General features: G+C 34.5%; 1 protein-coding gene across 1 annotated transcript; it reads right to left on the reverse strand.

Moving 5' to 3' along the window:
* Positions 1–5,311: 5,311 nt before the first annotated feature.
* LOC107956394 (disease resistance protein RPV1) lies at positions 5,312–9,595 on the reverse strand. The gene is made up of 4 exons (XM_016892079.2): positions 8,909–9,595; positions 7,583–8,767; positions 6,442–6,634; positions 5,312–6,267 (listed from the first exon to the last, which is right to left on the reverse strand). Exons 1-4 carry the CDS (start codon positions 9,388–9,390, stop codon positions 5,425–5,427), a joined length of 2,703 nt encoding a protein of 900 aa, XP_016747568.2. The 5' UTR covers positions 9,391–9,595; the 3' UTR covers positions 5,312–5,424.
* Between the last annotated feature and the right edge of the window lie 15,737 nt (positions 9,596–25,332).

Genomic DNA, 25,332 nt, shown 5'->3' on the forward strand with positions numbered 1-25,332 from the left:
TTCACTTGCAGGTATAATAATATCAAGCTTTTCTCTTGAATTTCCAAATACCTGCAAAATAAACCTCTGTTTGTTTCGTAACTAACACCATGAACAATTATAAGACTGAGAGAAATAGAGATATTAACGAACCTTTAAATGTTTTTTCAGCAATGTTAAGGCATCGATGTTCTCAGCCAATCTGAAGCAATTAAAACCTACAATATTTGCAGATAACCTTGAAATGAAAACTTCTGATGGATATGCAATTATTTCAAGAGAAGTACAACCAATTATAAGTACAGTTTGTATACTTGATGGAAGCTCAAGGACCGATTTAAGCGCCCTGCAATTTGACAATAGAAGCAATCCAAGCTTGGAAAATTGAGTAAGACACGAAGGTATGCTGATGAAATTGTTACCACTAAGATCAAGGCGTTGCAAAGATGTTAAGTTTAGTTCCCATGCAAAGGTGGCCATGCACGACATACAAAGGTGGTCATGCTCCTGGAATCGCAGCAAGCAGTGGTGCCATGGTGTGCAGCAACTGAAGTTTGAAGCTGCCAATCTATTTGCTGTTTTTAGTTCCATTTTGTTTATTTTGTAATCTAGTTCATGTTGAACTAAGTAGATAAATGTTTTGATATTGATTGACTGAAAAGTCAGCAATGCAAGTTGTACAAGCTAATCTTGTAAGTTTCAATGCAAATTAGTGGAGTTAGGTAGTTGATTAGGTGATTACTTGTTTGATTTACTTGTTGACTGATATATGTAATGGCTTAATGCCTTGTTGATGGGTTAATGAAAGATATCAGCTCATTTTTCATTCATTCTTCTTCTCTCTTTCTGTTTTTTCACTTGCTAGTTTCATCTTTCTGTTTTCTGCTTCCGAGCTTGCTTCTTCACCAAGGCTCGAGGCTTACTACTCAAGCAAGACTAGAAACAGCTTGTTGCTGCCTCTTGCACCAACAATTGGTATCGAGAGCTCTTGTCTTAGTGGACCTGTTGCTTCAAAACAAGGAACTTGATAGCTTCTTCATGATTTTCACCAGCAGCCCCACCAGTCTTCAATGGAGAAGGCTTTCACATATGGCTGGTCAAGATGAAGACTTACCTACAGGCCTTCGATCTGTGGGAAGTTGTCAACACAGATATTGAGCCAGCACCACTGAGGGCTAATCCCACAGTAGCTCAGATTAGGCAACATGCTGATGAGAGGACCAAAAGGCACAAAGCCATGTCCTGCATCCAGAACTGTGTGTCAGATGTCATCTTCACCAGAATCATGGCCTGTGAGACTCCAAAACAGGCCTGGGATAAGCTTAAGGAGGAGTTTCAAGGCACTGAGAGAACAAGGCAACAGTAGCTGTTAAACTTGAGAAGGGATTTCGAGAATTTGAAGATGAAGGAAGAAGAAACAGTGAAGCAGTACTCAGATAGAATTATGGCAGTGGTTAACAGCATAAGGCTCCTAGGTGAGCACTTTGATGAGGCAAGAATTGTGGAGAAAGTCCTCTCCACTTTGCCTGAGAGATATGAGGCTAAGATATCCTCCCTAGAGGACTCAAGAGACCTTGCTAGCATCTCTTTGACTGAGTTAATCAACACCTTCTATGCTCAGGAACAAAGGAGAGCTAGCAGAGCTGAAGATCACCAAGAAGGTGCATTTCAAGCCAAGGCCAGAGAAACCTCGAGCACTAATGCTCAAAGAGGCAAAAAGCCTTGGAAAAACAGGCCTAAGCCTGATGCTGCAAGGAGCAATGACCAGCCCTGCAGATATTGCAAGAAGCCTGGCCATCCAGAAGACAGATGCTGGTTTAGGCCAGATGCAGTATGCCAACACTGCAAGAAGAAGGGCATGTTGAAAGGGTCTGCAAAAACAGAAGTAAGCCAAGGCAGAATCAATTTCAGCAGTCAAAGGTTGAAGCTCGAGTAGCTGAGGACAGTAGTGACCAAGAAGAACAGGTCTTTGCTGTTTCCTGTGTAGCTTCTGAGAAGAAATGCTCCAAAGGCTGGTTGCTGGACAGTGGTTGCACTAACCACATGTCACCAGATGCCTCCTTGTTTAAAACCTTGGACAGAAGTTATAAAACCAAGGTCAAGGTTGGAAATGGTCAGTTTATAAGGGCTGAAGGAAGAGGAGAAGTGCTGATATGTACTCCTACAGGCAACAAGATCATTCCAAATGTGCTGTTTGTGCCTCAGATTGACAGAAACCTTCTCAGCATAGCTCAACTGCTCGAGAAAGGTTATTCTGTTGTGTTCAAGGATAAACAATGCCATATTACTGATCCAAGTGGATCAAGCCTTATGACAGTCACAATGACTGATAAATGCTTTGAGGTTCACTGGGCAAATGACTCAAACTCAGCATACACAGCCTCTGTTGAAGACTCCAAGCTTTGGCATCAAAGGCTTGGACATGCCAACTTCAGATCAATGGCTCGATTGGCCAAAGAGGGCTTGGCAGAGAACTTCATCAGCTCAGTGGAGCATGATGATGTGTGTGAAGTTTGCCAAATGGGGAAACAGGCAAGACTGCCATTTCCTACAAATTCAGCCTGGAGAGCTACTGAAAGACTGTAGCTGGTGCACTCTGATGTATGTGGCCCGATGAGGACTGAATCACTCAGCAAAAACAGGTATTTCATCCTCTTTATTGATGACCTTACAAGGTTTTGCTGGATTTTCTTTTTAAAACACAAGTCTGAGATAGCTCAAGTGTTTGTGAAGTTTAAAAATGCTGTAGAAACAGAAACAGGTTGCAAGCTGAAATCGATAAGGACTGATAATGGCACTGAGTAAACTTCAGCTCAGTTTCAAGCCATTTGCAATGATGCTGGTATCAAACATCAGCTTACAAATGTCTACACACCTCAGCAGAATGGGGTAGCTGAAAGAAAGAATAGAAGTCTGATGGATATGGCCAGATGTCTGCTGTTTGAGAAGAAACTGCCCAAGACCATGTGGGCTGAGGCAGTAAACACTGCTGTTTACCTTCAGAACAGGCTTCCTAATAAAGTTCTTGCATCCGAGACACCTTTCGAGGCTTGGTCTGGTTTCAAGCCTTCCTTGGCACATCTGAAGGTGTTTGGTTGCCTGTGTTATGCACAAATACCAGCAGCAAAGAGAGACAAGCTCTCTAAAAGGGCTCAACCAGGTGTTCTAGTAGGCTACAGCTCAGTCAAGAAGGGCTACAGGGTTCTGGATCCCTTGATAAACAAAGTCCAGGTGATCAGAGATGTCATCTTTGATGAAAAAGCCTGCTGGAATTGGGAGAAAAATGAGCCAGAAGCAGTTTCAGAAGACCTAGTGCCTAATCAAGCTGAACTTGAGCAGCTAGGACCTGAAATGGATGTTGATGATGTGCCTGTGAGAGGCACAAGGCCCTAGATGATATTTATGAAAGGGCACAGGTTGCAATAGCAGAACCTAGCAGTTTTGAAGAGGCTGAGGCAGATGAAGGCTGGAAACTAGCTATGGTCAATGAAATCAACATGATTGAAAAGAACCAGACATGGGAGCTAGTTGATAAACCTGCTGGAAAGAAGACCATTGGAGTAAAATGGGTCTATCGAGTAAAACAGAATGCAGATGGCAGTCTGAACAAGCTAAAAGCCAGGCTTGTTGTCAAAGGATTTAGCCAAAGGTATGGTCTGGACTACCTGGAGACATTTGCACCAGTAGCCAGGCTTGACACAGTTAGAATGTTAGTTGCCTTGGCTGCTCAACATCAGTGGACCATTCATCAGCTTGATGTTAAGTCTGCATTTCTCAATGGTTTCCTGGAAGAAGAGATCTACATCGAGCAGCCTCAAGGATTTGTGATCACTGGCAAAGAACACATGGTGTACAGACTGAAAAAGGCTTTATATGGCCTGAAACAGGCTCCTCGAGCCTGGTATGCTCGAATTGACTCTTACTTGCTCAGTTTGGAATTTGAGAGAAGTCCCAGTGAACCAACACTGTATGTGAAGAAGAACCAAGCTGAAACTCAGCTTATTCTGTCACTCTATGTTGATGATCTATTGGTAACTGGAGGAGATAGAAGAATGCTGGAAGATTTCAAAAGAAAAATGATGGAAATGTTTGAAATGTCTGATTTAGGCAGGATGAACTACTTCCTTGGAATGGAAGTGAACCAAACAGAAAAGGGAATCATTCTTAGTCAGAGTTCCTTTACTATGAAGATCCTGGACAAGTTCTCTATGAAGAACTGTAAGCCAACAAGCACACCAATGGCTGTTGGAGTGAAGCTTTCGAGGCAAGGGAGTGGTGAACCACTTTGTGAGACCATGTACAAGAGTCTCATTGGTAGTCTGTTGTATTTGACTGCCACAAGGCCCGATATCATGTTTGCTGTTAGTATGCTATCAAGATACATGAATTGCTGCAATGATCAGCACTTTCGAGCAGCTAAAAGAGTGCTAAGATACATCAAAGGCACCATTGGTCATGGTGTATTGTTCAAAAGGGCTGAAAACATGAAGCTAATAGGCTATGTTGATAGTGACTGGGCTGGATCAAGTGATGACATGAGGAGCACATCCGGATATGCATTCAGTCTTGGCTCAGGCATGTTTTGCTGGAGTTCTAAGAAACAAAGTCTGGTGGCACAATCAACAGCAGAAGCTGAATATGTTGCTGCTGCATCTGCTGTGAACCAAGCCATATGGCTTAGAAAAATCTTGACTAATTTAAACCAAAACCAAAAGGAGGCAACAGAGATTTATTGTGACAACAAATCTGCTGTTGCAATTGCAAAAAATCCCATTTTTCATGGCAGAACCAAGCACTTCAATATTAAGTTGCATGTTATAAGGGAGATGGAACAAGCTCATGAAATCGAGCTGATTCATTGCAATTCAGAAGTGCAAATTGCTGATATCTTCACAAAGGCACTCAATGTGTCTAAATTTGTTAAATTCAAAAGGGAATTAGGTGTTACTAGCATGGAAACTAAGGAGGAGTGTTAAGTTTAGTTCCCATGCAAAGGTGGCCATGCACGACATACAAAGGTGGTCATGCTCCTGGAATCGCAGCAAGCAGTGGTGCCATGGTGTGCAGCAACTGAAGTTTGAAGCTGCCAATCTATTTGCTGTTTTTAGTTCCATTTTGATTATTTTGTAATCTAGTTCATGTTGAACTAAGTAGATAAATGTTTTGATATTGATTGACTGAAAAGTCAGCAATGCAAGTTGTACAAGCTAATCTTGTAAGTTTCAATGCAAATTAGTGGAGTTAGGTAGTTGATTAGGTGATTACTTGTTTGATTTACTTGTTGACTGATATATGTAATGGCTTAATGCCTTGTTGATGGGTTAATGAAAGATATCAGCTCATTTTTCATTCATTCTTCTTCTCTCTTTCTGTTTTTTCACTTGCTAGTTTCATCTTTCTGTTTTCTGCTTCCGAGCTTGCTTCTTCACCAAGGCTCGAGGCTTACTACTCAAGCAAGACTAGAAACAGCTTGTTGCTGCCTCTTGCACCAACAAAAGAGGATAGACGAGAAATATCACTAGGAATATCTCCTTCACAAAGATTGCAGTCCCTTAGATTCAGCCTTGTTAATGAACTCAAACTTAACAACGAAGGCAACATCAGAGCCATGGAATTTATCCTTCCTCTTTGGAATACCTTTAACAGAGAAGGCAGATATTTTTGTAACTTGGAAGAAGGTCCCTTTCTCCCATTAAAAGAAAGAACTTTAAGATTTTTAAATTGAAAAATGAAGGGTGGTGGTTTTGTCATGGATGTTTCACTTAAGTCAAGCTCCTCCAATAATTCTACTTGCTGCAAATTCTCTGGCAAATTTTCAACTTTATAACAGCCAGAAAGATTAAGAGTTTTTAAACTTGTACACCCACCTATGCTCCCTGGGAGACTCAGAAGGTTCCTGCAATCTTTCAAATTTAATAAAACAAGACTGCTCAAATGTCCAATTGAAGAGGGAAGTTGTTCAATTTCTGTCCCATCTAAATAAAGTCTTAGCAGATATTCCATCTTACCATCAATCTCCGGAAAGCTTTTAAGATTTGAGCAACCTGAAAGAATTAATTCTTCAAGAGATTCCATTCCAATTTTGGTTGGAAGACTTCTAAGACTTTTGCAACCTCTTAAATTCAAAAGCTTAAGCTTCTTAAGAACTCCAACGGATGGATCAACATACGCTAATCTAGTACAACCTTCCAAAACCAAACTTTCAATATTTGGGGCCATTTTGAAGTTTGGTGTCTTGATCAAGTTTTCAGACCCTTGGAGGTTGATCACTTTCAACTTATGCATGGGCTGTCAAAAACAATAATAAAGAAAAAAACTTAAAGCTCATTTTTATTGTTATTCTTCTATGTTAATAACATTTTAATCCTTCTCAAAATAAGTTAGAAAACAAAGACCAAATGAGTTAATTCTTACTTTGCTTTCCTTCTATGGTTGTTCAATGTTGCTATAAGATAGGAGAACTGCAACAAGGTTTTCTGGTTGGAAGCTTGAAGGTAGGGATTTTAAAGGATATCCCGTCCAATCTAAAAGCCGTAGCTCATTAGAAAGATATACGAGATCACGACAAATTGAGTGAGAAATGACTCTAAGTAGTCTTAATCTTTTCATCTTCAAGAAGGCATCCTCGCTCAAACTAAGAGTCTTATTCATTTCCCTAAGGAGAATAACAATATGATTACAGACATACAAGACATTTAGTATCTAAAAGTTATGTTGAAATGTCAATGTTTAACACTTATATCCAACACATATTCGGACACATATACAAAGATATGGTCATTCAAAGAATCTTAAAAATAATGAAAAAGAAAAAAAATGAATATGCTTATACCAAACACAGACGTATATATAAGACCAACATCCGAATTTAAATAATATAGCTTAAAAGAATTGGAGCTAATATTCATAAACTCACACCGCCACAAACCATGATATACAACTGCTAAAGAGATAGTGAAAGAAAATAGATACAACCGAATGCAACAACATTACAATTGCACCAAAATACATACAACCAACTTTCACAACTAAAATAAACATACTCTTAAGTACTATATAGATGACTAAGCTTACAGCTCAACGATGATGAATGCATACATGTATATCATTTTCACTTACACATACCACATTTTTTTTCCTTTATTTTTTTTGGAAATATTAAGTATTGAAGATTTTTGTCACTTCTTTTTTTTATTACTTTTACAAAATAAAAAAGTAACATCGATATTATACATAGATACATGTGTGTATGTTTTCCTACCTTTTATTGTCAATGATTATACCTTTAATCATTTCTGTACCCTAAAAATAAAAAATAAAATATAAGACAAAAATTGGTGAAATTTAATACAGCATTATTATTTTTGGTTGAAATTAATAAACAAAAACAATTTTCAACTAAAGGAATTCAATGAAATAACACTCTTTTTATTCATATTGTGGAGGCCTTTTTTAATATTTATAATAAAAGAATTTAAATAGCACATTTTAGAAATATACAAGAAAAAAGTACTCATTTTACGATATCAATATTTAAAAAAAAATACATTATTATTTTTAAAACAACAAAAACTTTATAAATAGAATAAGTTATATATGTTTTTGTACAAAAAAAGTTGTAGTTTTGAGTTGAATCCCAAATTTAATTAAGCTAAAGTCAGAATATATAATTTCTATGGAATAACTTACTGCATTTGTTATTAGCACATTGTAGACATCTCTTTCCTCCCACAATCTGCAACGTTTTTCAAGTTCATCAATAGATTTTTCTCTAACAATTTTTCTTCCCATTTCTTGTAGCAAGTCATGCATCCGCAATTGGTTGTATTTATTAACAGTTAGTAGAGATTTTTTAATGAGAACATCAATTCCAATATCGGGAAAAAACTCACAACCATCTAGTACTTTCATTACAAAATCTTTCTCCTCCCCATTAAAGAAGCATGCTATATCTAGAAATATATTCTTCTCCGTTTCTTCCAATCCATCAAAGCTTATTTGAAGTCTATCAAGAATTTCTTTGTTAGAATCTCTTTTGAGCCTTTCTATTGCACTTCTCCATTGGCTTGCATCTCTATCACACAGGAAAGAACCCAAAACTTCAAGGGCTAAAGGGAGTCCACCAGCGTAACCTACAACATGTTGAACAAGCTCAATGAAATCCTCTTTTGGCACTTTCTCGCAACTGAAAGCTTTGAAATTGAAAAGTCGAAGTGCATCATTGTCATTCAATGTTGTAGGCTTATACACATCATCAACTCGGTAAGATCGTAGCAAATGTTCGTCTCTTGTTGTTACAATGATTCTGCTCCCTAAACCGAACCAATCACGCCTTCCAACCAAACATTTTAAGTGTTGTAGGTTATCAACATCATCAAGAACAATAAGAACCCTTTTGTTAGATAACCTGTGGTTAATGATGACATTTCCTTCATAAACATTGAAGAAACTAAAGCATTCATCAGGCAAGACTTGGGAAAGAAGTTGTTTCTGTAATGAAACAAGTCCAAGTTTGTTTGAAATGTCTCGAACATCAGCAAGAAAGCTTTTACATTCAAAATGAGATGACATTTGAGTGTAAGCAACTCTTGCAAGAGTCGTTTTACCGATGCCACCCATTTCACAAATTCCGATAATGCGAACATCATCTTCACCAATGTCTATTTTCGCATACAACTCCTCTAAGCGTGAACTAATTCCAACCAACTCATCATGGACAGTTGGATATGTTTCACATAATTTTGCTAATATTTTTTTAACAATGTCTCCAATAAATTCGGTTTCATGCCTATAAATACAAACAAAATTTGGTTTCCAAACAAGAAATCAACAGCTAATGGACATGGATATAATATGTATTCTAAAATAGAGAAGAACATCATGTAGGCATTAAAAATAGAAAAGAGAGCTGACGATATGAAGGAATTACCTGTGATTTAGATGCCATCCCTTAATGTTTGCGACTTGAGTCAAAGCATTTCGCCACCTTTGGAGCTTATCTTCATCATATCTCTTTTTATGTTCCGCAAAGGCTTCTTCAACTTTTCCTTTCTGTTTTCGTAAATCAGATGGATCCACATCATAGAAAACTGGAAACACTTTATAACCCTTGTCGTTTTTTTGCTTAACAATCTCACTAAGTTCGTCCAAGCACCAACCCGAAGAAGCATAAGATTCTGAAAATACGATTACGGAGCACCATGACTGCTGAATGGCTTTAAACAGGTCTGGCGCGATCTCTTCGCCGGCCTCCAGCTTTGGATCATCCTTGAAGGTGATTATTCCACTCCTTTTCAGAGCATGATAAAGATGATCAGTGAAGTTTTTGCGGGTATCTTCACCTCTAAAACTTAAGAAAACATCATATTTCTTTCTAGAAATGGAGGATGAAGTTGAAGGCAACGACAACATGATGAGAAGAAAAAGGTATCAAAATCAGAAAACAGATTGCCTAATCGCCAGCCTGAAAGAAACTACAAACAGTCTTTTTTAAGTATAGGAGCAACAAGAAAGAGAAGAATAGATCAAATTTGCAAGGAAAGTAAACAGAGGTTTCTAGGCAATATCTGTGGAAAAATGAAAGGGTGTAGTGGTTGAAGACAAGTTGGGTCACAGATCAGAAAAGGAAGAATTCAAGAAGGTAGACAAAGTGGAGGTAGTTTAATTATAAACTTTAATAAATAAAAAATGTTGGACGGTTGGTTTTATTATGGACTAGATATTATTATAAATTTTTTAACCAGTATTATTATAAAATATTAAAAAACAATAAAACTTTTACTCAAAATTTTAATTTTTTTATTAAAATCCATAAAGATTTATTAGTTTTCATTTCGGTCTTTGTATTAAGAAAATAATACACACTTTAAAAATCTTCTTATTAAGTGAAGAAGAATCAATTTTGCAAAAATTAAAACATAGAGGAAGCCAGAAGTTTATTTTGGGGATTAAAATTAAATTATAAAAATTTAAAGGGATCAAAGTATGATTTTTCTTTGTATATGCCTGTTAATTTAAAATTTTAAAGAGATTATCTTTAAAGTAAAGTGCATTTTTACAATTAAACTAACTTATAATTTTAAAAATTTCTAAGTACTAAACTGACAATTTGCCCTTTGGCCCTGCCTACCCTCCTGCATTAAAATGAACACAAGATTTCACTAGTTAATTTGTATACAAGTTTTACAGAATATTAAAAACAGACTAAGACGACCAGCCAGCCATCCCCAAATTGTTAATTTGTATGCTTCCAAGAAATAAAAAACACGAAGGACAACACGTCATCCTAGTCTCATTAACAACCTTGAAGGTTCATAAAATGAACAAAATTACCCATGAAAATGAAGGAAAAGAGTGATGAATTTGTGGAAACTGAAACTATTCAAGGCAACCTTAATCTCTTTTCTCTTGGAATGCCTAAACTCATACTACTTAACTTATTCCTCTTCTGCTTCTTATCAATCTTTAATTCTAGCATGGTAAAACAAAATTTAGGCATAATGATAAATTTAGTCTTTTAACTTTTATATTTTTTGTTAATTTGGTTCTTATTCTTTTTTAAGTTAAATTTGTCCACTAACTTTTTAGAAATAGTCGAATTTGATCATCAAACTTTCAAAAATATTTGAATTATTACTTTTTAAATGAAAATACTGACTAAAACGTTAAATTTTCAAATATGCCAACTCACGTAACAATCCAAATGTGTTTCATGCACTTTTTTTTTGAATTTTTTTATTTTTAACTTTTTCTAAAATTTGATCTTTTTTTATAATTTTTAAATTATTTATTAACACGACATAAAATAAAAATAGTATCATATCAACATGAAATGCACGTGGATTATCACGCTAACATTATTAATAAATTCATGTTTTAATTAGTATTTTCGTTAAAAAAACTATTTGACTCTATTTAAAAAATTAATAATCAAATTTAATTTTAAAAAATAAAAATTAAATTAATAAAAAATATAAACATTGAAAATTAAATTTATGATTATGCCCATTCATTCATCTCCTCCCTTGTTGAGATTTAATTTCATACATTCACATGCGTGTATATATATATATATACTCATTTCTTTCTTCCTAATTTTCTATTCATATGGTTTTGTTCGCATGGAAAAATTATGGAGAATCAAAGAGACATAGTTGTAACTTTATCTTCTTTTTTTAATAGAAAGCTTCACATGTTATTTGGATTTTAGAGTGAATATGGAATAAATATATGCATTTAATATGATTATATCCAAAATTTTAAAATAGTTTTCATATATATTGTATACTATATTTAAAATTTCATGTGTTTTTATCTTTTTACATGAAATAAATCTAGATAAATAATCACACATGTTAAGATCTTGAAATTTCAAAATTTAAAAAATATAAAGATTAAAAATAATCCAATTAGCTAGATCCTAAAAAAAAAAGAATAATCTAATTAGAGAATATGAGTTAAATTTACAACTTTGCATAATAGCAGGATTTTATCAAACATATTTAATTACTATTGTTTGAATTAGAACTTAAATTTCAAAATTCAAAAAACATAAGGACTAAATTTGACTAATTTAAAAAAAATTAAAATTGACCAAATTAAAGTATATGGATTATATCCTTAAATGTAGCCACTCAAAATCAGTTGGATTTGAACTAAGTTGGTAGGATGGTTGTGATTGACTTGATTAAATCAGTTTATCTTGATGGTTAGGGACCACAGAAGGATGTCATAGACATCTCAAGCTCATAGAATTCCTGATTCGAGCAATCTGATGTGGATAAATTCTTGGTTTCACGTTCACTGCATTCATTCTCCAAGGAAAATGGATACAATATGTCAGGCGACCAATAACGAAGAAAAATGTGTTCCTTCATTATGGGTTGGCCAGATTCTTTACCTACAAGCAAGCCACATCAATCAACTACTCGAGGATTTCTTCCCTGGATAACAGCTTTACACATGACATTCTCATCCCTTGAAGTATCATCACTGACAAAAATGCAACAAAAAGCGACTCCCATCCATTGACTATCATTCCGAATATTCGTAGGTGGATGTATCTTAATTGAAGATCCACCTCTCTGTTGACTAAACCATTTTGAGATTTCACTTCCTGGTATAATAATATCAAATATTTTTCTTGAATTCGCAAATACCTGCAAAATAGGACGCCCATCATTGGTAACTAAAAACATAAATTCTCAAGCATGAGGTCTTGTATGTGCAAAAAGGATCAAATTAATCATTGACCTTAAGATGTTTTTTCAACAATGTTAATGCATTGATGTTCTCGGCCAATCTGTAAGAGCACAAAACCAAGCCCAACCGGTTTAATTGTATACTTCTGATGGATTTGCAACTAATTCAAGTGAAGCACAACCATCTGTCCACACATTTTCTATACTTGATAGAAGTTCAGGCAAAGATTTAAGCTCCTTGCAATTCGACAATCCAAGATATTGAAGCTTGGAAAGACGAGTAAGAGACGGTGGTATGCTGATGAAGTTGTTACCACTAAGATCAAGTTCTTTCAAAGACTATTGACAACAAATATCATTAGGAATATCCAAATGATTGTAGTCCCTTAGATTCATCAGCTCTTTTAATGAACTCAAACCTAACAATGAAGGTAAAATCGAAGTCATGGAATTTATACTTCCTCTTTGAATTACCTTGAAAAGGGAAGGCAAATTTTGTAGTAACTTAGATGAAGATCCCTTGCGCCCATTGAATGACAAAACTTTAAGATTTTTTAATTGAGAAATGAAGGATGGTGGTTTTCGTATGGCTGTTTTACTTAAGTCAAGCTCTTCCAAAACCTCCAGTTGCTGCAAAATCTCTGGCAAATATTCAACTTTATAACAACTAGAAAGATTAAGAGTTTTTAAACCTTTACATCCACTTATGCTCCTTGGGAGACTCACAAGGTTTCTGCATTCTTTCAAATTTAACAAAACAAGACTGCTCAAATTTCCAATTGACGAGGGAAGTTGTTCAATGCTTTTCCCATCTAAATAAAGCCTTAGCAGACATTCCATCTTACCATCAATCTCTAGAAAGCTTTTAGCAACCTGAAAGAGTAAATATTTCACGGGATTCCATTCTAATTTTGATTGGAAAACTCCTAAAGACTTTTGCAGTCTTTTAAATTCAAAAGTTTAAGTCTTCTGAAATTTCCAATTGAAGAAAGTAGCTCTTTAATGTTGGTCCCATCAAAGCAAAGCTCAAACAAACGTTCCATTTTCCTATCAATTTCGGAAAACTTTGAAGTTCTGAACAACCCGAAAGAATTAAAATTTCAAAAGATTCTATTTCAATTTTGGTTGGAAAACTCCTCAGACTTTTCTAGCCTCTTAAATTCAAAAGCTTAAGCCTAGTAAGAACTCCAACAGATGGATGAACATATACCAATCTAGAACAACCTTCCAAAACCAAAATTTCAAGATTTGGGGAAGTTGTGAAGTCCAATGCCTTGATCAGGTTTTCCAACCCTTCGAGGTTGAGCACTTTCAACTTAAAGAGGGGTTGTTGAAAACAATAATAAATTAGAGATAAAAGAAGAAAAAATATGGTGAAGGTTATTTTTATTTTTCTATGATATAAAAAATTATTCATTCTTCTCGAAATAAGTTAGAAAACAAAGACAAAATGAGTTAATTCTTACTATTTTTCCTTCTATAGTTGTTGAATGTTGCTATAAGATAAGAGAAGTATAACAAGACTTTCCTGTTGAAAACTTGAACGCAATGATTTTAAAAGACATTCCACCTAATCTAAATAGGACTCTTAATAGTCTTAATCTTTTCATCTTCAAGAAGATATCCGCGCTCAAAGTAAGAGTCTCGCTCATTTCCCTAAATAGGATAGGAATATGATTATACATACACAAAACATTTAGCATCTAAAAAGTTATGTTGCTTCATTGTTTCTTTTTTGAAATATTCATGTCTAACACTTTTATCATACGCATATTAGATACCGATATGAAGATATGATCCTTCAAGAAATCTGAAAAACAATGAATATATATATATAATGAATATGATCATACCAAACACATATGCATATATAGCAGTACATCCATATTTTAATAACATAGCTTGAAAGAATTTAAGCTGGTATTCACAAACTCACACAGCTAGAAACCATGTTAATACACACAAGAAAATTGTTTTGCTAAAAAGAAAATGCAAGAAAATAGATACAACTGAATGTTGCGACATTACAATTACACCAACATACATACAATGGACTTTCACAGCTACAATAAACATACTCTTAACTATGGTATATATGATTAAGCTTGCAGCTCAATAATGATGAATGTATACATGTATATCATTTTCATTAACACATGCCACTCTTTTTTTCTTTTTCTTTTTTTTTTGAAATAATAAGCATTTAAGATTTTTGCCAATTTTTTTTATAAAAATAAAAAAATAACAACAACATCAACATTATACATAAATATAAGTGTGTATGTTTTCTTAACTTTAATTGTCGATGATCATGTTTTCAATTATTTGTGTATACTAAAAAAAAATTAAAACATAAGACAAAATCTCGTGAAAATATTTATGATTATCAAACATTTTTTCAACTAAAGTAATTCAATCAAACATTCTTATATACATATATCATGTAGGATTTTTTAACATTTATAATAAAAAAAATTTACTGACACATTTTAGAAATATATAGGACACATGTACTCATTTTATTTTATCAATATTTAAATAAACACTTTATTATTTTTTAAAAATAAAAACTTTATAAATATAATAGGTTATATATGTTTTTGTCAAAAACGTCATAGTTTTGTGTTGAATAGCAAATTTAATCAATGCAACCTCTAATACTGATTGTTTGAATCAATTAAGCTAAAGTAAAAATATATATAATTTATATGGGATAACTTATAGTTTTTATTGTTAGGACATGGTAGACATCTTTTTCCTCTCATAGTCTGCAACGTTTTCCAAGTTCTTCAGTAGATTTTTCTCTAACAATTTTTCTTCCCATTTCTTGTAGCAAGTCATGTTTCCGCAATTGGTTGTACTCATTATCGGTCAGTAGAGATTTTTTAATGAGAACATCAATTTCAATATCTGGAAAAAACTCACATCTATCTTGTACTTTCATTACAAAATCTTCTCCTCCCCTTAAAGAAGCATGCTATATCTATAAATATATTCTTCTCCCTTTCTTCTAATCCATCAAAGCTTATTTGAAGTCTGTCAAGAATTTCTTTGTTAGAATCTCTTTTGAGTCTTTCTATTGTACTTCTCTATTGGCTTACATCTCTATCGCACAAAAAAGAACCCAAAACCTCAATAGCTAATGAGAGACCACTAGCATAACCTACAACATATTCAACAAGCTCAATGAAATCCTCTTTTGGCACTATCTCGCAACCGAAAGCTTTGAAATTGAAAAGATGAAGTGCATCATTGCCTTCGAAAGCTGTAGGCTTATACACACCATCAACTCGATAGGATCAAAGCAAATGTTTGTCTCTTGTTGTTACAATGATTCTGCTCCCTAAACCGAACCAATCACGCCTTCCAACCAAGCATTTCTAATGTATTATGTTATCATCATTGTCAAAAATGACAAGAACTTTTTTGTGAGACAACCTATGGCTAATTATGGCTTTCCTTTCATGAAAATTGAAAAAAAATTAAAGCTTTCATCAAACAAGATCTAAGAAAATAGTTGTTTCTGTAAAGAAACAAGTCCACATTTCTCTGAAACTTCTCGAACATCAGCAAGAAAGCTTTTACCTTCAAAATGAGGTAACATTTGACTGTGAACAACTCTTGTGAGGGTAGTTCTGCCAATGCCACCCATACCACAAATTCCTATGATATGGACATCATCTTCCCCATTTTTTATTTCCAAATGCAATTCGTCCAAGCTTGGACTGATTCCAACTAAATCATCTTGGACAATTGTGTTATGAGTACTCCAACGTTTACTGTTGTTGATTCAGTTATTTAAAGTAGTTATCTTGTTAATATAGTTGTTGTTGTTATTTCTGGTACAGTTACATTACTATGTTAAATAGTCATAGTGTTTTGTTCTATGCACATTCTGAAATGGAAAGGAAAGTTTTTTCTTCTTGTTACTTCAAGACTTCCTTCTGTTCTATACACATTTTGAAGATCTCCTTCAAGACTGAATATCTCCATTCAATTCTGAAATAAGATAATCGATCAAAACAAGCTGCGGATTGCAAGACCTATTCTTACGAGCTCAAGCATGGACACAGAAGGTATGGAAGAGGTTGGTCTCGAGGTAGATCTCGTGGTACTAGTCATAGTTGCTCTCGTTTTCGGCCACAGTTCCAGTTATATGGCAAAGTTAGTCATGTGGTTCAAACTTGCTATTATCGATTTGATGAGATTTTTTCTGGTACCGATTAAGGCTCCTCTATGTCAGTCAATTATCATCATTTCAATAGGTAAGCATCTTAATGCTCCACTCTATCTAATTGTTGTGGCTTGTCTGTTTTTTCTCCACAAACTCATTTTTAGTCCTTTCAAAGTAATCTTCGAGACTCTTTCTCTGTCTACACTAATTAGAATTGGTACCCTGACTCAAGAGTAACTAATCACATTACTCCTAGCATGGCCAACCTTATTAATACATTAACCTTTACAAGTACAAGTAAGGTGTCTATGGGAAATGGTGAATCTATGTCTATAGTTAATGTAGGGTCTTCTACTCTATTGGCTGGTGCTAGGATTTTGGAACTCAAGAATGTACTTCATGTCCCAGCTGTCTGTAAGAATTTACTATCAGTAGGACATTTTGCAAAAGACAATGACGTTTATTTTTAGTTTCATCCTTTTCTTTGTTTTGTGAAGGATATTCAGACAGGAAGAACACTACTAGTGGGCCACATGCATGATGGACTCTATAGGTTTGATATTTCTCAAGCAGTTTCCAAGTCGATTACTAATATGACTGCTAAGATATAAGGGTCAGCGCCACAGCTAGCATACAATGTTCAACAAGGAACTCCTATTGAGTTGTGGCATAAATGACTCGGTCATCCGAGTAATAACACACTTGGTCGAGTTTTGCATGATTGTAATATTTTTCAGTAATAATGAATTGCCTCACGTGTGTTCAGCTTGTCAACTAAAAAAACTCACAAGTTGCTTTTTGACTCTTCTAAAATAATGTACACTTTTCCTTTTGAGTTAGTCATGCCAGATGTTTGGGGACTAACACACAACCGATCAGATGGCTTTCTCTACTATGTTTCTTTTGTTGACATGTATAGCAAATATACTTGGCTGTATTTCCTAAAGAATAAATCTGAAGTTTTAAGCTGTTTTCTTTACTTTCAGAAGTTTGTTCAAGTTTAGTTTGGTTGTTCCATCAAAATGCTTCAAAGCAACTGCGGCGGGGAATATTGTTCTCTCTCGAAGGAACTCTCTCGATTAGGAATTCAACACAGGGTCACATGTCCGCATACTTCTAAGCAAAATGGAGTAGCTAATGATCATTTTAAGATTCACTAAATCAGACTACGATCACGATAAAGACAAGCGCACCTATTGAATGGTAGTATAGCTACGATGAGTCTAGAATATTGTATCCACGAGGACTAAAAGTACTAGTAATAACTATCTTTCTATTATTTAACCTATAATTAAAGGGATTTGTTTTAATCTAAAATTAACTAAACTAATTAACTAATGAACGCGACAGAGAGTGAAGGAAATAATTGAATAAACCAATGATAAAGACAATACCCAAGGAAGAATCCACCTAGACTTCACTTATTATTCTGACTCTGAATTAAATGATTTATTCACTCGTCTTGATCTTTAAAAATCCCTAAATTATGTTAATATCTCTTTCAAGACTAAGAACAACTAACTCTAGTTTGATTAGTTGAAATCTCTTTCCAATTAAAACCCTTATTGTCGCATTAACTTGATCTATGGATTCCCTTATTAGATTTGACTCTAATTTGGCAGATATATGTCGTCCTATTTCTAGGATTACAATCAACTCCGATTAATTATACTAGATCTACTCTTAAACAAGACTTTTGCTCCACTGAATAAGCACATCAAACTTGAATTAATTCTACTAAGCTACTAAGCTACAAAAAAAAAGCATTATACGGTCTCAAGCAAGCATAAAGGAGTTCCTTATAGCTACTAAGCTTGAAGTGTCAAAGGCTAATAATTCTCTCTTTATTCATCGTGAGGGTCCTCGGCTACTTTATGTTATGGTGTATGTGGATGACATTACTGTCACTAGAAATGACTATCATGCGATAAATCGATTTGTTAAGAAACTCGATGATCAATTTTCTTTGAAAAACTTAGGACAACTAAGCTATTTTCTAGGCATTGAAGTTACTTACACTTCAAATGGTCTTTTCCTCAATTAGAAAAAAATATATTCTTGATCTACTTCACAGAGGATCCATGGACAAGTCAAATGGATCTCCCATGCCAATGGTGACTACATGTAGTTTCTGTGCTCAAGTTGGAAGTCCTATTAAAGACAAATCTCTATATAGGAGTATAGTAGGTGATTTTCAAAACGTTGTGATCACAAGGCTAGATATTGCCTTCTCGGTGAATAAAGTATGTCAGTTCATGCACAAGCCATTGGATTCTCATTTTAAAGCTGTCAAGAGGATCTTGCGTTATTTGCAAGACACCTTGGATCACGGGTTATGTTTCACTCGAGCTTCGAAGCTCTTACTTGAAGGATACTCAGATGCGAGTTGGGGTTTGAATGTTGATGATCGAAGGTCCACTTCAGGGTATTGAGTATTCCTTGAAGGGAACCCAGTTTCCTGGAGTTCAAGGAAGCAACAAGTAGTCTCGAGGTCCACAATTGAGGCTGAGTACAGAAGCCTTGCACATGTCACAGCAGAAATAATTTGGATCCAATCTCTGTTATATGAATTACATGTACTAATTAAGAACAAAGCCTTGGTATAGTGTGACAGTTCAACAGCTGTTGTAGTTGTAGGGAATCCTGTTTTACATTCCAAATTTAAGCATGTAGAGTTGGATCTCTTTTTTGTTAGAGAAAGAGTTGCAATCATGTTCCAAGTCAAGATTAGATTACATACACCTTTATTAAATCGCTATCAGCAGGATTGTTCACCAAGTTCAGAAGTAAACTTAAAGTTCTTACCAGCAGTCATGAAGTTACAAGGAAGGAAAGAAGTCACCAAGCACGAGGAATGTTATGAGTCTCCAACGTATACTGTTGTTTCTTCACTTTGTTAAAGTAGCTATCTTGTTAATATAGTTGTTGCTGTTATTTCTGTTATAGTTACATTGCTATGTTAAATAGCCATAGCGTTCTATTCTATACACATTCTAAAATCAAAAGGAAAGTTTCTTCTTCTTGTTAATTTGTTATCTAACAAATTAGATATGTTTGACATAACTTTGCTGATATTTTGTTGACAATGTCTCTAATAAATTTTGATTCATGCCTACAAAGATATAAATATTTAATTTTTAATTAAGAAACTTATTGATATGTCTATGAAGTTAAATGATCTAGGAAAGAAAATAAGAAGTGAAACGTATTGTACTTAATGGAACAAGTTTAGGATACACTTGGAGGACTTGAGTTTATAGTTGTTCTGGTGTTATTGCCTTATTTGCCTTATAACACTAGAAAATAACAATTTTCCAATTTTGTCCATATATATATAAAATGTTGTAATCATTAAATTTAAAACTGAAAATAATAAAAAATACCTATTATTTGAGTGCCATCCCTTGATATTAGCCACTTCAGTTAAAGCATTTCTCCACTTTTGGATCTTTGCTTCATCTTCCTTGTATCTCTCTTCATGTTTGGCAAAAGCTGCTTCAACTTTCTCTTTTCGTTTGCTTAAATCAGATGGATCCACACCATAGAAAATTGGAAATACTTTATGACCATTCTCCTTTTTCTCTTTAATAATCTCAGCAAGTTCCTCCAAGCACCAACCTGAAAAGACATAGTTTTCCGAGAAATCGATTACCGAGCACCATGATTGTTGAATTGCTTTGAAGAGCTCAGGTGTAATCTCTTCGCCGGCCTCCAACTTTAGATCATCCCTGAAAGTAACTATTCTGCTCCTTCTCAGAGCATCATAGGGATGATCTGTGAAGTTATGACGAGTATCTTCACCTCTAAAACTCAAGAATACATCATTTTTTTTTTTGTCTAGGAATAGACGAGGAAGTTGAAGGTAACGACGACACGAGGAAGTATGATAAGGTGGCTCAGTATGCAGAAAGAAACTAGAAACAGTCCAAGTATAGGAGCGTCAAGAAAGGGAAAGCAGATCAAATTTCCAAGGAAACAGAACAAAGGTTTCTAGGCGATCTCTCTATACATTTCGTACCTTTTTTTCTTCGAAACGAATCTCCATATTAATACCTATGAAAACATGTAGTGGTGAAAGTTTGGTCACAACAATTGATTCTCAGCAATTTGAGTATACATTTCCTTTTTTATTGATAGCGCGTAGGGTGGAAATTTGGGGTCATATATGAGCGATGATGTTCTTAACGAAGAATGAATCCAAGAAGAAGAAAGAGTAGATTAGAATTACATTGCTGACTATTCTTTATGAAAGCAATGGAAGTCTGCAATATGAACTAGTTTTTGAAATTAGAAATGTTGAAAACATGACCAGAATTTGAAATTAGAAATGTTGAAAACATGACCAGAATGGGTTTTATTTCTAAATTTGAGCAGCAGTTTAATTGATCCGTTAAAAGTAGTTTAAATTTGCCCAGAATGACTTCCATTCATGGGTCGCTTTCAGATAGTTTCGACACTGTTTATATATTCATCATTTTAAATATGGGGAGTTTTGAACCCTGACCTTTGACTTAGCAATGGAGATTTTGATATTCAATATTCCAATAGGATAAACTATACTACAAAGTCACCCTAACATAGTAATGCTGGAATTAGTTACTATCGTTAAATTTATTCTTGAGCTGGTTTTAGTATTGAGATTTCTTTTTCCTTTTTATTCTATGTTTGTTTGCCAAGAAGCTAAGGGAAAAATGAAACTCGGATCTTGAGTTCTAAAGGGTGGTTAGTGGTGTTATGCTGGTAGCTGGGCTCATTGGAAAGGGTGGAGTCATGGTCATGGTTCATTATTGACGTAGTTAAATTCTCTCTTCTTAAAAAGGATTTACATGTTAATGATACTAGTATTGAAGTTTTCATGTTGTGAATAAACCAAAAAAATGTTTTGGACTAATTATAGAGAAGTCCTTAGCTTTAGTCAAAAGTAAAAAACAATTGCCATGTTAGCAATCCGTTAGTGGACTAACGAAATTTTTAACGGGAATAACTAATTCGAGTAATTATCTTAATTAGAGTGACTAAATTGATAAAAAAATAGAATCACCAAAATAAGAATAACACTATTTTAGGGTGATCTACGGTGTAGTTTACCCATTCAAATATTATATCCAATTTGATTATGATAGTAAAAAAAGATTCAAATTTGAAAGATAGGAGTTAGAACATTGAGTTTTCTTCTAAATCTACTAGAATCAATAATCTATCCATATTTAAGCTTCATTTGAAACTGATATTCCCCATAATTTGTAGTTCACATTACCTAATGTATTCGCACATTATTTGTTACCATGGGAAAGTAATAATTTGATGGATTATCTCATGCCTGCTGAAGCTTAAGGCTTTAGTTGATGTTAGTATGGTAAAACCAATACTTCATGTAATAAACAAGTTTTTCTTAAAAAAAAAAAAAGAACTCAGAAATTAGAAAACCACTGTCAAATTTAAACTCAAAAGCACTCAACTTAGCCATTTAAACTCAAAAGCACTCAACTTAGCCATTCTGTGTAAGATTAAACCGCTTCAATTGCATAAATTTCTTTTCATGGTAACGCTTATGAGTCAAATTGAGCTATGCTGCGATCCTGTTCTTGATATATTTTAATACCCAAGCCTGAATCCAGCTCTATACAGCTCAGCCCCTCAACTTATTTTTACTGTTTAAAAACTTAATAAAATTATTTTATACAATATTTATATATTTTTATGATTAAGTTTTAATAAAATATTGTTTTTATTATTCTTTAATTTAAATTTAGATTAAAAAAACTATCTAATATTTAGTCAGTATGGACTGAGCCTGCTAGACTGAGCAAGTAGTTCCATCTGTGTACAACGCCGCATTTAAACCAGAATTGTGCTCAGTTTTACCGAGCATTCAATAATACCCAAACACATAATATTTTAGGAAACCAATCATTGTTTCCTTCCAAAGAGAGATACCAAGATATAGAAATATGTCGTGCTCACGCTTACGACACAGTAAATTTTTAACGACACCTCCAAACACTCGAAATAATATGGGGTTGGAATAGTGTATGAGAAAGATTTGGAAGATATCCAATTTGAAAAAGAGCAGCACAGCAGTCAAGGTTCTGCAAATTTTGAAGATATGAACGAAGACTCTGCAAATGGTCCTCTTGTTAAGCGAACACGTAATGTTTATGAAGCGACAGAAGGAGAGCCACAACCTAAACGAATGGAAAAATTTTCAATTTTAATATTTAACTACACCTCTTAATACTCAAAAATAAGAAAATAAAAGAGAAGCTAAAAAAAATCAAATAAAAAATTCATTAAGCATCTTTTTTCCTAGGCAATGTGGGATTCATTCCCTACTGACAAAATACTCTAAACTTAGTTCCTACACAATTTAAACTTTATACAACATAAACTACTAACTAAATATATTTTCTAATAAGTTGGTGTTTATATTCAACACTCTCCTCAACACCAACTTTCAATCAAGCCAAACTAGCGACAGAAGCTTTTGAACTTGTTCTCAAATATCACACAAGCCTTTTTAAAAAAGTTTACGACTTGGTCTTTTGTTTTAACACATTCTAACTCCTCATGTTGGGTCTCGTGACCCCACTCATCGTTTTGCTCGATGGAACGCCACCTCTTGGTCCCATCCTTGTCAATGCCTCTATGGCTCGACTCGTGGTAATTTGCTCCCACTTGCTATTATTTAAGTCTTCTCTTAATATAATGGTTCAACTAGCAGAGACATGACTCTTCAATTAAGAGACCCCTGCCTTCCAATATAATGGATGATTGTCAATGGATGGGAGTCGCTCTTCGCTGCATTTTTATCGGCGGTGTTGCTTCGATGGATTTGACAGCCACTGTCAAGTTGTTAACCATGAATATGGATCTATAATCTGTTTTCCAGCGTAGATATCCTTGAATATAGTTGATTGGAGCGAGAACCCATAATGAAGGACAACCTTTTCTTTCGTTATTAGTCACATGATAAATTATAGGGTAAATTGCATCAACAACCACTCAGCTTTGATGCAATTGACAAAACAGTCATTCTGATTTTAATTCAGTCACTCAATTTTTAAAAAATAACAAATTAGTCACTAATGTTATTGAAAAGTGACAAATCAGTCACCCATTAACATTTTCCGTTACAGGCTTAACGGGACAGGTGACGTGATAAGTTAACTAGTTGAACTTGCCACGATGGACCAAGTAAAGTTTCAATTCAGTTACTCAACTTTCAAACAATAACAATTTAGTCATTAACGTTATCGAAAGTGACAAATCAGTTACCCATTAACATCGTTATCAAAAAGTTACAAATCAGTCACTCATTAACATTTTCCGTTATAGGCCTAACAGGACAGGTGATGTGGCCAGTAAACTAGCTGATGTAACCAGTTAACTTGCCACGTGAGACGAGACAAAGTTGAGTTACTTTTTTTTTTCATCCTTATTTTTTGTTTTTTAATAAATGACCTAATATTTTTACTTTTTGCGTAAATGACCTAATACATTTATACTTCTTCTCCATCCCAATAATTTTGCTGTCGCCACCTCCACCAAAACCATTTTTTGCGTCACCATCGTTGACCTCCAAACCACCACCCTATCCTTTTTTTTATTTTTCAACCCCCCAATAAAGGAACCATTGCGATTGGGATCCGACTGTCTTTTTCTACTGGCCAAAGTCATTAACTCTGAAAAAACTAGATCGAAATGGGATTGGAGACAATTTTGGATCAAACTGTTAGTACCCACAACCAAACCGATGAGGAGAAAATTCTCAAAAGCAACATTCAACTGATTCAAGAACCAAAACAACTCAAATTTGTCAAAATCTTCATGGGATATGATCATATAAACAAAAAGGGTGGCCGATTAAGCTAAACAACACTAACTCTATTGCCAACATTATCAAGTTGCATAAAACAAAATCAAAAGCAAAACAAGGGGAATATCCAGACAAACCAAACAATCGATTGAACCCATGATTTTTGAGAACAAAGGGAGCAGTTCCTCCAAAGGGACAACCAAATGGCAACAAGTAAAATTATGGGTCGGGCCAATGATTAGTAAGATTCCAAAGTTGAAATCAGATTGGGTATTATAGCAAAGGAGGATGGGAGATGGATCAAAAGAAGAGCAGCAGAGATGGTTGATAACAAAAGTTGAGGTCGAGGTGAGGTAAGCCAGTCCTTGGAAAAGGATTTGAATAAGGTCATGGACCTAACGGGTACTCTAGAAAGGATACTCGAAAAGGGTATTTTTGGGGTAATGACAATGAGGAAGCCCTAGTTCTCAGCTTTCTTCCTGAACAAGAATAATTCATTCAAGGGTTTTATTTGTTCTTCTCTTTGGGTGTCTAGTTTTTTGAAAGTTAGTATGACTGATTTGTTATTTTTTCAAAGTTAAGGGACTGAATTAAAAGTTGAATGACTATTTTGTCAATGAGATCAAAGTTGAGTGACTATTGATGTAATTTACCTTATATTTATTTTGGGTTCAAAATAACGTGGTGGTCGGTTCAATTCCAGGGATCACGTTTCTATTACATCTGTAACGAAAAATAGTTAGTAGGACTGATTTGTTATTTTTTGAAAGTTAAATGACTTGTATAACTGATCGACAATGGGAGAAGATCTGCGGAACCGGTCCCTCGTTTCAGAGCAGCTGCACATTTCTAATATATTTGGAAGATTAATTATATTCATATGTTTGTATATAAAAAATATTAAATAAGAACAATAAAATATAATATACCGTTTGTCGAAACCATTTTTTTAAAGGAATATTTGAAAAATGGGGATCGACTTTTTGAAAAACGAAAACGGGAGTCGCCACCAACCTTTTTAGGTGTGATTGGATCACCTTATAAAATGTTTTGGTCTACGAAAATTAAGAAAACAGGTTCGGGAGCCGGTTACGTACGAGGAAGGATTAGCACCCTCGCAACGCCCAAAATTGGTACCAAATTAAATAATTTTGTCTTAATGT

Source organism: Gossypium hirsutum, chromosome A11 (genome assembly GCF_007990345.1).
Source record: "Gossypium hirsutum isolate 1008001.06 chromosome A11, Gossypium_hirsutum_v2.1, whole genome shotgun sequence".
Taxonomy (NCBI): Eukaryota; Viridiplantae; Streptophyta; class Magnoliopsida; order Malvales; family Malvaceae; genus Gossypium; species Gossypium hirsutum.